General features: G+C 46.4%; 1 protein-coding gene across 1 annotated transcript in view; it reads right to left on the reverse strand.

Annotated features, from left to right (window-relative positions):
* The window catches only part of LOC132832625 (uncharacterized), a 58,420-nt gene that overhangs the window by 2,420 nt on the left and 43,394 nt on the right, over window positions 1–12,606 (reverse strand). Inside the window, exons 13-18 of the mRNA XM_060850708.1 lie at window positions 5,132–5,211; window positions 4,413–4,873; window positions 1,916–2,011; window positions 1,602–1,835; window positions 963–985; window positions 674–870 (exon numbers count right to left, since the gene is read on the reverse strand). Coding sequence (XP_060706691.1) covers window positions 674–870; window positions 963–985; window positions 1,602–1,835; window positions 1,916–2,011; window positions 4,413–4,873; window positions 5,132–5,211 — 1,091 coding nt within the window. The remainder of the gene's footprint in view (window positions 1–673; window positions 871–962; window positions 986–1,601; window positions 1,836–1,915; window positions 2,012–4,412; window positions 4,874–5,131; window positions 5,212–12,606) is intronic.

Genomic DNA, 12,606 nt, shown 5'->3' on the forward strand with positions numbered 1-12,606 from the left:
CACGTCCCTATGAACACCAACAGAGCGGAGGTGGAGATGGTCGAGAGCATCTAGCTCCTTGGAGTGACAACAACTGCCAATCCGCCCTGGACCTCCCATGTAGATGTGATGGTCAACAATGCCTCTTCTCCCTTGGGGTTGCTCAGGAGATTAAGTATGTCCATAAAGATCCCCACCAACGTTTACAGATGCACCACAGAAAGCATTCTGACCGGGTGCATAATTGCTTGGTATCACAACTGCACTTCCCTGGACTGTGAACTCAGCCCAGACCAATATCGAAAGCCAACCTCCAATCCGTGGACTCTACCTACACTTTCTGTTACTGTGGAATGGCTGCCAACATCATCAAAGGCCTCTGCCATCCTAATAACACTCTCTTCCAGCCTCTTCATCAGACAAAAGTTACAGAAGCTCGAACACATGCAATCATAGGTTATAGGACAGCTTCTTCTCTGCTGTTATTAGACCGATGGATCGACCTCTCTAATTTCAAATCGTACGTAGACCCTGCTTTGTGCACCTCCTGTGCAGGTGGAACCTGGATGCCTCACTCTATCTAAGTGCCCTCTGATCTGTATATCCTTCTTTGCTGTGAACTGCTTGTACTGCTCGCAAAACGTTTCACTGCACGGGTCTACATGTGACAACAATTAATCCAATCACACCAAACCTGGAGAGATGATCTGTTTCATTTGCTTCCACATTATGTAGAGTAATGGGCCTCGGAATTCTATGTACTTCCGTCTTGGAAATATCAGTATTTTTTCATCTTCACTGCACTCTGGAATGTCCCCTTCCTCCTCTTCATCTTCACTGTTCTGTGGATTTTCCTTTTGATTTTCTCCTTCCTCCCCTTCATCCAGGTACCTGTTTAAATAGAACTGAGATAGTCACTCGCTGTCTATACAAAACTGGGATCACAGAGTAAAACCACATGAGGGTTTGGATTGGATACTTGCCTTTCTCTCAACCTTCTGAGTTCCTGCAGAACAGAGAAACAGAAATATTTTATTACAGTTGTGACACGATTTAGAACGTGCTTTATATATATAAGTGGCACTCTTAGTAAAATCTACAGTGAGGGAGAGGGAATTTACAAAGGTGCCAGTATGTCAGTCACTACGTACCAGCTCAGCACCCCACCCTGTAATAGACCCACTCAACAGGACCTCTATTGCTGAAGGTCACTGATCAGATCCATGTATTTCAGATTGCTATTTATTCAGTGACTCAGAGGCTGCCTTGGGTCTGTGCAGCACTGAACTGCTAGCAATGATGTTACACCTTCTTCAGCAACACGAGAGGAGGTTCCACCTTTCTGTGCTTGTGTCTTGTTTCCTCTGATCTCCCCCCTACCCCCACTGCCATTACCATTACCATCTTCTACTCTGAAGGATGTTCGATTGCTGCATTAAATCACAATGATATCGATGCAGGCCACCTCTCCCCTGCCACTGCTTCTCCGCAGTTATACTGCCAGTAGTACGATGTACTGACAGTACGTGACAACCATCTCAAACCTCGTTGTCCTCATTGTGGGGTTTGAGCTTTATTATCAAGCACTGCTTACAGCTTGGGGATTGGTTATTAAGGGTCACCTTGAGAAAAGCGATTCCGTCTTGCTGCTCAATGTCTAGACGAAGGTTCCCCAGCTGCTCATCAAGTGACACAACTTCCTCTTCAATTTCTTTCAGATTTTCCTCCATCAGTCGCAGATCTTCCTCCTTTTGTCTCCTCAGCCTTTCCATTAATCGTTTCTCTTTCTCATCAAGATGTTGACGGATGTTTGCAAACTGGCTGGAGATCTCTTGTTCCAGTGACCCAGAGAGTTCCTAAGATAGTGAGAGAGAGCGTTGGAACAGCAGGTTGCTCAAGGCTCATTGTGTTGAAGGGGAATCGAAATCATACTCACATCCAGTTCAGAAATCTTCCCCTCCTGCTGTCGCTTTAATTCACTCTTACTTTTCTTTTTCACCTCCATGGAATCCAAGGATGCTTTCAGCTGGTCCTATAAATGGAATCAGATCTCACCATAATCCATTGCAAGGTCTGTCGTTATTTTACAAAGTGTGAGGGCAGACGTGAGGAGAATGTTACTCATTATGTATATGGGGCCCCTCTATTTATAACAGGCAGAGTGAAAAATCTTCATGAGTCCAGGGATAGGTTCAAACCAATAGCTGGTTGACCAACATATACTGGAGTAATAGTCGATCTCATGTAAAAGGTGATCCCCAATTTTTTGGCCAAATACCTTGCACAAAGCTTATCACCCAATTACTTCAAATGGGAGTGAATCCTGTCCCTAAGAATCTTTATCTCCCTAACACTGGTGTAAGACGCATCAGCATGTAATTTCTCTGATGATCCCTGTTGTCCTTCTTGTACAAATGAACAAAATTGGCCATTCTCCAGTCCCCTGGGACCTTGCCTGTGACTAAAGAGGACACAAAGCATTCTTACAGTACCCCAGCAATTTCCTCCCTCGCCTCCTTCCACATTCTGGCGTAGATCCCCTCCTCAGGTCCTTGCCACTTATCTGATTTAATGACTTTCAAAACACCCAATCCCTCCTCTGTTTTTTTTTCATATTGACACATCCTAGAATGTGAACATACCCCTCTCTCGCCTCACTATGTCCTTCTCCTCTATGAATACCCACCTCCTGAGCTTCACACATAAATTCCCTCCTTTATCCTTGAGTGAACCTACCCTTTCCCTGATTACCCTCCGGCTCCTTCTATGCAGATAAAACACATTGGGATTTCCCTCAATCCTGTTTGCCAAAGACATTTCATGGTTCCTTTTAGCCCTCCTACCTCAGTGTTGAAGCCCTTTCCTGCTTCCTTTAATTTCCTCATGTGCTCTGTCACGCTTCCGTTTCCTAAACCTTAGATATGCTTCTTATTTTTTTGACTGAGCTCACAGTATCGCTGATCACCCAAACTTCCTGAATCTGGCCATCCTTCTCCTCCATTTTTCGAGGAAGATGCTGGTCCTGAACTTAACCAGCTGGCCCTTAAAAGATTCCCAGATGTGGATTTACTCACAAACAGCCACCCCCAGACTATATTTCTCTGTTCCTAATATTGTCATAGTTAACCTTCCCCCAATTTAGTCCCATTGCCTGGTACGGTAACTGCTCTGCCCAGGACCATAAGAAACTACAGAAGGTGGTGTACACCTCCCACAGCATCAGTGACACCAACCTTCCATCCATGAACTGTAAGTGTATGGCACATTGCTGCAGAAAGGCTACCAATATGATCAAAGACCCCTCCCATCCTGGTAATGCTCTCCTGCAGCCTCTTCCGTCAGGCAAAAGATCCTGAACATTTGCACCACCAGGTTCAGGAATAGCTTCTTCCCAGCCGTTATTAAGCTGATGATTGGACTCTCTAACCCCAGATAATGCTGACCTTGCTAATGTTGCTTTCGAGGTCACTTCCTGGAATGGCGGGACTACCTTACGCTGAAAGATTGGAGTGACTGGGCTTGTACACCGTTGAGTTTAGAAGGCTGAGAGGGGATCTGATTGAGACATATAAGATTATTAAAGGATTGGGCACTCTGGAGCAGGAAACATGTTTCCGCTGATGGGATCTTGGGTTTATGTCACACTACAGGTGACCCCACTACATTGTACACTCACACACACAGACACTCACATTCTCTCTCACACAAACACGCCCACACTCACTCAGATGCATAGAAACCCTCAAACTCACACAGTCTCTCAAACACACACACAGTATCATACACACACACTCTCAGATGCATAGATTCCCGCATACTCACACACACACACACACACATACACAGAATCTCTCCCCCTCACACACACGTGAATCTATGGGGTGAATTTGCAGATTTCTGTTTACAGATACATTCTATTTGTTCATAAAACACACCACTTGTAGACAGTCAATCTAGCATTTTATAAACTCCTACCTTGGAAATAAAAGACACAGACAGACTCTCAACCTCACATCCAAAATACCTTGTCTGACCGGAGGTGTCACCTCCTTCACATTGATAACACCTGAAGTTATCTCAGGGCAGTGACCTGAAAGAAACTCTGGGATCTGCATATTAATCAGCCGTAATCTGCACCTCCATTCTAACTGGTTAAAGATTTCAGAGCTTTCGGAGGTTGGTCAACTCATTCACATGTCTTGTATGACCCTTTGATATTTTCCTTCTCAATTTTGTGTGGAAGGTCTTCATCCCTCAGTAACGCCTGGGGAAGGAGCAGGGCTCTGAAAGCTAATGTTGGACTGAAATTTCTTTGGTCCTGTCCAACACCAGCACCCCCACATCATGTTTCCATGACAACCCAGTAAACAATGAAGATTGGACCCGGGTAACTCACACTCTCTGCTCCCCCCACCCCTCCCTCTCCCCCTTACCTTGTACTTTTGAACCGCCTGCTGGAGCGGCAGGAACCTGTGATCTGAATGGAGGGGGGTATCCACACAACTGGCACAGACCAGGATCTCATCCTCCTCACAGAACAGGATCAGCTTCTCCCCGTGTTCCTCACAGAGCTGGTGTACACTCTCCCCCTGACCCTCACAGTCAGAGTGACCCTCCTGCAGCTTCAGCTCCAGTAGCCGGGCCTTCTCACAGAGCCTAGCCAGCACCCTGTTACTGGTGTAGCTCCTCCGGGAGAGAACGAGCTGACACTGGGGGCAGGACACCGCCTGACGCTGCTTCCCCCAGTATTTCTGGATGCAGCATTTACAGAAGTTGTGCTCACATTGTAACCGCACCGGCTCCACAAACACAGCCAGGCAGAGGGAGCAGGTTAAATCCTCATTCAGGGATAAGATGTGTTTACTGACGGCCATCTCACCGACTGCTCCTGTCCCTGTCCCTGGCGCTCACTTTACCATCAGTTTCGTTTCTCCCAGTTTGTTGTGAAACTCATTTCCCGGTCAGGTTTCTTCAAGGGACACTGCAAGGGTTTTACTTCGAACGTGTAAAACACAAATCCGTGAGCCGGAGAGAGATAGTAGATTGAAGATGCAAATCGGGGGCGGGGGCAGGAATTTGAAAAGGGACAAATCGGGAATGGGACAGCAGCAAGGATTACTTTCTCAGCTTCCCCCCCCCCCCCCTCCCTCACTGCATGCTGGAGGAAGTGTAAACAGGCAGACAGCTGAGGTCAACTGCCCGCAGGCTTCCGCTGGGATTTCAGGAAGTTCTCTTCAAAAAAAAATTAATCTGCAACTGAGTCCCACTGATTTCGGTTTTGCTAGAAAGCTTTGATGTCACACTTGGTTGAATGTACCCTCGATGTCAGGGGCTGTCACTCCCACATCCCCTCTGGAATTCAGCTCCTTTGTCCATGTTTGAACCATGTCTGTAATGAGGTCAGGAGCTGAGTGACCCTGGCAGAACCCAAACTGGGCGTCACTGAGCAGGTTATGGGTAGGTGGGCGCTACTTGATAGCACTGTTGATAACACCTTCCGTCACTTTACTAATGATCGAGAGGAGACTAAGAGGGCAGGTTGAATTTGTCCTGCTCGATTTATTATATAGGACATCCCTGGGCAAGGGAGAAAGTGAGGACTGCAGATCAGAGTTTAAAGATGTGGTGCTGGAAAAGCACAGCAGGTCAGGCATCTGAGGATAAGGAGAGATTATGTTTCAGGCATAAGCCCTTCATCAGCAATGTGGGTTGGGGGGGGGGGGGGCTGGATAATAAGATAAATAGGAGAGTGGGGGTGGAGGTGGAGGTGGGGGTGAAGTAGCTGGAAAAGCCGACAGATAGGTGCAGGTGGGGAGTGATGGTGATAGGTCAGCAAGGAGGGTGGAACGGATGGGTGGGAAGGAAGCTGGACAGGGAGGACAGTTCAAGAGAGCAGTTAGAGGGTTGGATCTGGGATGAGGGGAGAGGAGATGAGAAAACTGGTGAAGTCGATGTTGATGCCGTGTGATTGGAGGGTCCCAAGGCAGAAGATGAGGCGTTCTTCCTCCTGGCATCAGGTGGCTGGGCAATGTTTCACAGTTTCGATCAATGCCCGTTCTGACTCTCCACACCAACTACTCAACTATGCTAATCCCATTTTCCAGCAGTTGGCCCATTGCCTTGTGTGCCCTGGTGTCACAAGTACACTTGGAAATGGGATGAGAATCTAACCCTTACCCTGACTTCTTCACTGTTATGTGGGTCTCTGCTGATACTACCCTTACAGGCAGCAAATTCCAGGCTATCCCACTCTTCTGGGTGAAAGACATTTCCCTCACATCTCCTCAAGTCCTCCTGCCCCTTAGTTTCATTCTTTGCTACCTGTTCATTGAAAGCTCTGCCAAAATAAAATGGTTCTTCCTGTCCACCCTATGTATGCTCCTCAATTTTATTGATCTAAGTTGTGTTCCCAATCAGTCTCCTCTGCTTTACGGAATACAACCACCGTCTACACAGTCTCTCTTCATAACTAAAACTCTCCAACCCAGGCAACATCCTGGTCAATCGCCACTGCATCATCTCCACCAAGCACAGAGCTTCTGTAATGAGGATTCCAGAACTGCACAGAATACTCTCGCTGAGGTCTAATTAACACTTAATATAATTAACACTTAACCTAATTAACACAATATAATTCCAGCATAACTCTTAAATGATAATGAAGGCAAGTATTCCATATACCTCTGAGGCACTTTATCTAACTGTCCTGCAACTTTATGTATATGCGCAACAAGATCCATTTGGTCCTTGAAGCTTCCCAGGATCCTACTGTTCATTATGTCTTCCTTTGCCGTGTTTGTCATGTCCAAATGCAATACCTTACATTGAGCTGAATTCCATTCCATTCACCACAGATCAGCACAAATAACCAGCTCGTTGCATCAATTTTCTTCTCCATCTTCCTTCAACACAACGCTCCAAACCATAACCAAAGAGATTCTTACCGGGGTGGAGGTTCTCCCCAGAATGTATAGGAAATGGAGCCATCCCGAGCAGTCTGTCATCCAGAGCTGAGAGGACACTCTCTCACGGAGCTGCAGTCTGGAGATGACTCACGCTCAGAGGTCAAGCTCTGAACCATCAGCAACCCATCGCTGGAGGGTTGTAGAGAATGGGCCTTAGACTAATCATCTGGATGCTGACGGGCCTCTGCCTCCAACATCTAACACCCACCCCACCAACTATTGATTCACGCTAAATAGCTGGAAGGTATTTTCATTCATTGGGAGCCCTATGTCAGTGAGCAGACATTGAGGATGTTATTCCACATTGCCTTCAGTATATCAGTGCAGCCTGAGATCAGCTGAGAAACAGAGTGTTTGATAATTAGGACCTCAGACCCATACCCATGGTCTACCTGGCCTCTGTGTAACTTACTTCCAGAGACTGGACAATGTACAGCAGATATCTCAAATTCTGAAAGCAATATAACCAGCCACAAATACCTGAAAATCCAAAGGCATTTAAGAACAGTTTCCTGTGCTGAGCTAACATCCCCAGCAACCAGGAACTTGTTCAAGTGAGGCAATTGACTCAGAATTTGCAAAATAAGCTCTGTAGTCCAGGCTGTGCCACACTTAGTGTTTGCAGGAGGACAGAGAAACTGCATTAAGGATATCCTCAAAGCTTCCCTTGAAGAAGTGCCCTACCGCATGGTCCCTATGGTTCTGGTGGTGTGAGGTGTGGGCTCAGGCTTTTCAATTCTTGCAGTGGCAGGGGAAGGTGTTGGGAGGGGAGGGTGGATTGGTTGAGGAGCATGGACCTAGCGAGAGAGTCACAGAGGACCACACTCTTCGACTCTGATCTCCAGCATCCGCAGTGCTCACTTTCTCCTAAGTCATTTGAATTAGGATTGTTATAAACAAGAGAGATATTCGGTGGTGATCCTGGTGAAACCTGCCATGACTTGTGAAGAGAATTGCCAGTTTGTTCCCATCAGTAAGGGAACTGGGCCGACCAATCCTCGATCCCCTTCACCGTCAGGACCGACCACTTGAAGGTGCTGGGTATTTGGTTCGGGGGGGGTGGGGCATGCGCCAAGTCTTGGGAGGAGCGTATCAACAAAGTGAGGCAGAAACTGGGCAGATGGAGGCTACGGTCACTCTCCATCGCTGGAAAAAACCTGGTCATCAGGTGTGAGGCACTGTCATTGCTATTATACGTGGCACAGGTCTGGCCTATTCCCAGAACCTGCGCCGCTGCAGTCACCCGGGCCATCTTCCACTTCATATGGAGGTCAAAGATGGACCAGGTCCGAAGGGACTCGCTGTACAAAGATCTGGGCAACGGGGGAAAAAATACACCCAATGCCACCCTCACCCTGATGGCCACCTTTGTATGTCCCCGGTACGCAAACACCAAGTGTCACTACGTACTGAGGTTCTACCTGTCCCCGGTGTTGCGAAGGATGGGCCTGGCCTCGCTGCTGCGGAACGCTCCGAGTAGTTGGACCGTTCCATATCACCTGTCCTTCGTGGATAAGTTTATGAAGAAAAACACCTTAGACCACAAGTCCATCAGGAAGTGGTCAGCACGTAGTGTCCTTGAGACCCTTCGGGTAAAGGAGAGGGCGGATCCTATCAAGCGGTTTGGCAGAATGCCTCATCACCAGAGCTTTCCAACAAGCACCAAGACATGGCTTGGCTGGTGGTGAGAAGGGCTCTGCCTGTGAGATCCTTTATGCACGCCCGGACTCTGCCGCACCGCACGCTGCCCTCGAAGCGGCTGAGGGGGGGGGACAATTCTGTCACACACCTCCTTCTGGAATGTGCCTACGCAGAGGAAGTCTGGAGAGGAATGCAGTGGTGTTTGTCGAGGTTCGTCCCGAGCAGCGCCATGACACGGGACTCCGTGCTCTACGGCCTGTTCCCCGGGACGCACACCGAGACGAACATCAACTGTGCCTGGAGGATCATCAACTCGGTGAAGGACGCTCTCTGGGTGGTCCGAAACCTGTTGATCTTCCAGCTGAAGGAGTTGACCCTGACTGAGTGTTGCAGACTGGCACATTCCAAGGTCCAGGACTACGTGTTGAGGGACGCGCTGAAGCTTGGGGCAGCTGCCGCCAAGGCGCGGTGGGGAAAGACCACCGTGTAACATCTGCCTGTCTAAAGAAGAACGGGGTCGCCCACGCAGTAATCGGGCCCAGCTGATGCCACTGCTAAGTATATGGATGGTAAATGTACAGACCTGTATATATGAATGATTGCCAGACAGTTGAGACTAAACTGTTGAGATTCTCTTCAGAGCTCTGTGCAGTGGCTAACTAGGATGTTCTTCCCTGGAAGGCATTAGTGAGAAACATATGGGGTTTGATGAAAATCACTCACCATTAGGCTAACACTCAGTGAGTGCCATAATTACAGATTTGTCCATTGAATTCTAGCTTCACCAGCTGCCATTATGGGATTTGAAACCAGAATATTAGCTTAGCGTTTTGGATTACTAGTCCAGTGACAGTACCATGACCATCATGTGAGAGGCTGCTGAAATTTCCCCAGGGACTGCACACTGTGTCCAATTCTGTACCTCTGCTCCCAGTGTGTATCCAGTGCAAACTGCCTAGCATCACTTTCCAATGTGTGTCCGCACTGATGAAGAAGGGACACAATGATTAACTGCTCCCCAGTGTATGAACACCAGTGACCTGGAAGGCAACTGTAACACACAAAACTGTCTTTGCAAAGGACACAGCACAATGTCCAGTTTATGGGTTGAACGTACTGATGTGCGCTGAGCTTGAAAGTCTTGTGATGTGAGTCCCATTTCTGATTACTCATCTGTTACCCCTGCTGGACGGTGTATGGTCGTGCATGTCTGTGCCAGAGATGTATCAGACAATTGACCAGCCTCCCAGTGCTAACTGGGCGAAAGTGAGGACTGCAGATACTGGAGATCAGAGTGGTGCTGGAAAAGCACAGCAGGTCAGGCAGCATCCGAGGAGCTGGAAAAAAAATCGATATTTCGGGCAAAAGCTCCTGATTTTGACGATACCCTTGGGCTGTAGCTCCTACCTCCATAGTCAGCCAGTGATCAGGTTCCCCACTCCCGGGCACTGTTAAATCTTCTTGCATAGGAATGCTTCTGTTCATCGGCCCTGATGCTGTACTGAACTCAGAATCTGTGTGCTATCATTGAGAAAACTGCTTGCTCTTGTGAAGTGACATAGTGACTGCTGGTGCTTGGCAAAAGTTAGTAAAAATAGCAAGAACATCATATAAAAAATACAAAACAGTCTTAAAATTAAAACATAATTTAGTTATTTTATTGACTAGTGTTGTGGATTACAATTAAGCAGAATATTATAGATTAATTGATTAATTAATATACTTTGATTATTTGACATTTACAAAGAACTAAACAACAGTCTAATTGTTAAAGAATAACACTAGAGTACTAAGTTGTAGCTTCACAAGGTTGGAACGACAGGTTGAGACATGCCTTCAGCCTATCCTTGCATGTCCTATTGTACACATCACTGTGCTCATGAACTAACAGATTGTGGTCAAGTCCAATTACAGATGTTGGTGGGCCACAGTGCCTCCAATATGCTCACGGTTGAGTTCCTAGATTTTTACTGAATCTTTAGTCGTAGTGTCATAGAACATGATGGACAGTACTCTCAACATGAAGGCTAGGTCTGTGCAGTTGTCACCACCAATACTTTATGAACACATATATCTGCAACAGTCAGATGGTGAGATGAAGTACGTTTTGTTCCTTATTTGTCACCTCAACACTTGTGACAGTTCCAGTCTCAGTGCAGAAATGTCCTTCAGGACATGGCCAGTATGGATCAGTAGTGGTGCTACTAAGCTACTGTTGCTGATTGACATTGGAATCCCTCATCCAGAATGCATTCTGTATTCTTGCCAATCAAGTAGTTTTCAACATAGAAATGTACTGATTCAGCAGCTACTGGAGGGCCAAAAGAGGGTAATGGAAGGTTTCTACGCTTGTTTTAGACTTCATCCTGAGAGACAACAGGGCTGCGAAGACAATGTTGAGAAAACTCATCCTCTGGACTATATACCAGTGTACTTCCACCCCTCCTGTCAGTGATATAGTTTTCTCAATGATAGCACACAGATTCTGATTGGGTTTTTAGAACATTACAGCGCAGTACAGGCCCTTCGGCCCTCGATGTTTGCTGGGATATTGGCTGTAGATGATGACATTGTGAATACAGCAAGTTGTTTCTTGCTGAATCTGTAGGACTATTTAACATGAAATGTGGCACAAGGTCTCATGTGTCAGTGTGAACTTCACAAATTCTTCAGGTCTGGCTGTGGCACTGCCTTTTCTGGTGTCTTGATTAATGCTGCGCAGTCTGTATATTTTGATCCATTTTAACCAAGAGTCCAGAAATATTTTAACAGTTCAATGCTATTAAGATTGTGGTGGGTCTGAAGTTACATACCAGATTAAGTAAAGACCACAGAATTCCACTCCCCCCTCCAACCCCAATTAAAGCATTTGTGAATGAGAAGCAAAAATAGAAACAAAATTAGGAGTTTTTTTTTCACAATCCCTTAGTTAGCAACCCCAATGCAATATTTCATATTTAAATTCCCCAACTGCCAGAATTGGATAGAATCGGAGATTCATACACAAGAGGCTGACAAGAAATTTCAGTCAAAAACCTTGACATTATAAAGAAAAGTTATTTCCTGTGCAGTACGATAAAACTTTAGAAGTAAACTACATCTACAACTCTTGCACAATCACAATTGTGTTTTCAAAAGATAGATTTCTGATTTGTAATATTCTCTTCTCAAAAAATATTGGGTTATCCCCAAGCAAAATCTTTGCACATGCTCATACTAATGAAAGCCCCCTGATCATCTTGTATTCCCAGATTACAGTGATGTAGATCTTTACTTTATCATAGAATCATAAAATCTCAAGAGTGGAAACAGGTCATTTGGCCCAACAAGTCCACACCAAACCTACGAAGAGTAACCCACACAGACACATTTCTCTACCCTATTACTCTACATTTATCTCTGAGTAATGCACCTAGCTTACACATCCCTGAACACTATGGGCAATTTAGCATGGCCAATTCACCTAACTTACATATCTTTGGATTGTGGGAGGATATCAGAGCACCTAGAGGGAACCCACAGTCACGAGGAGAATGTGCAAACTCCACACCAACAGTCACCCAGAAGCTGGAATCTGACCTGTGTCTCTGCACTCTAAGGCAGCATTACTAACCACTGAGCCACATGCCACTTGGTAATTTATCTGATTACCAATGTCTGCCTGTGTGTAAAAGATGCAGTTTGCTCACACTGACTGTCATTACTTCACCTCGTTACACAGAGGCCAGATTCACAAAGTAGCGGAGGGGAAGGATCAAGACTGAGTTGGGAAGTTCTGACCAGGGAGTTCCCTGGGTTGGGAAGCTGATGTGAGGAGCCAAGAAGTGAAATTGGAACAACTTTATGCTACACAGTAACACACACTCCAGTTAGTGAGTACACTCCAAATGGTCAGGACAAAAAACGCTTTCCAATGCAGGCTCTCATTCCCCACTATTCATCAACAAATGCCTTTTTCCTGGCGCTGTTCCTAGATGTGCCTCAATAGTTACTTGTAATATGTGGAATATCCACCTAGCAG

The sequence above is a fragment of the Hemiscyllium ocellatum genome, chromosome 35 (assembly GCF_020745735.1).
Source record: "Hemiscyllium ocellatum isolate sHemOce1 chromosome 35, sHemOce1.pat.X.cur, whole genome shotgun sequence".
NCBI lineage: Eukaryota > Metazoa > Chordata > Chondrichthyes > Orectolobiformes > Hemiscylliidae > Hemiscyllium > Hemiscyllium ocellatum.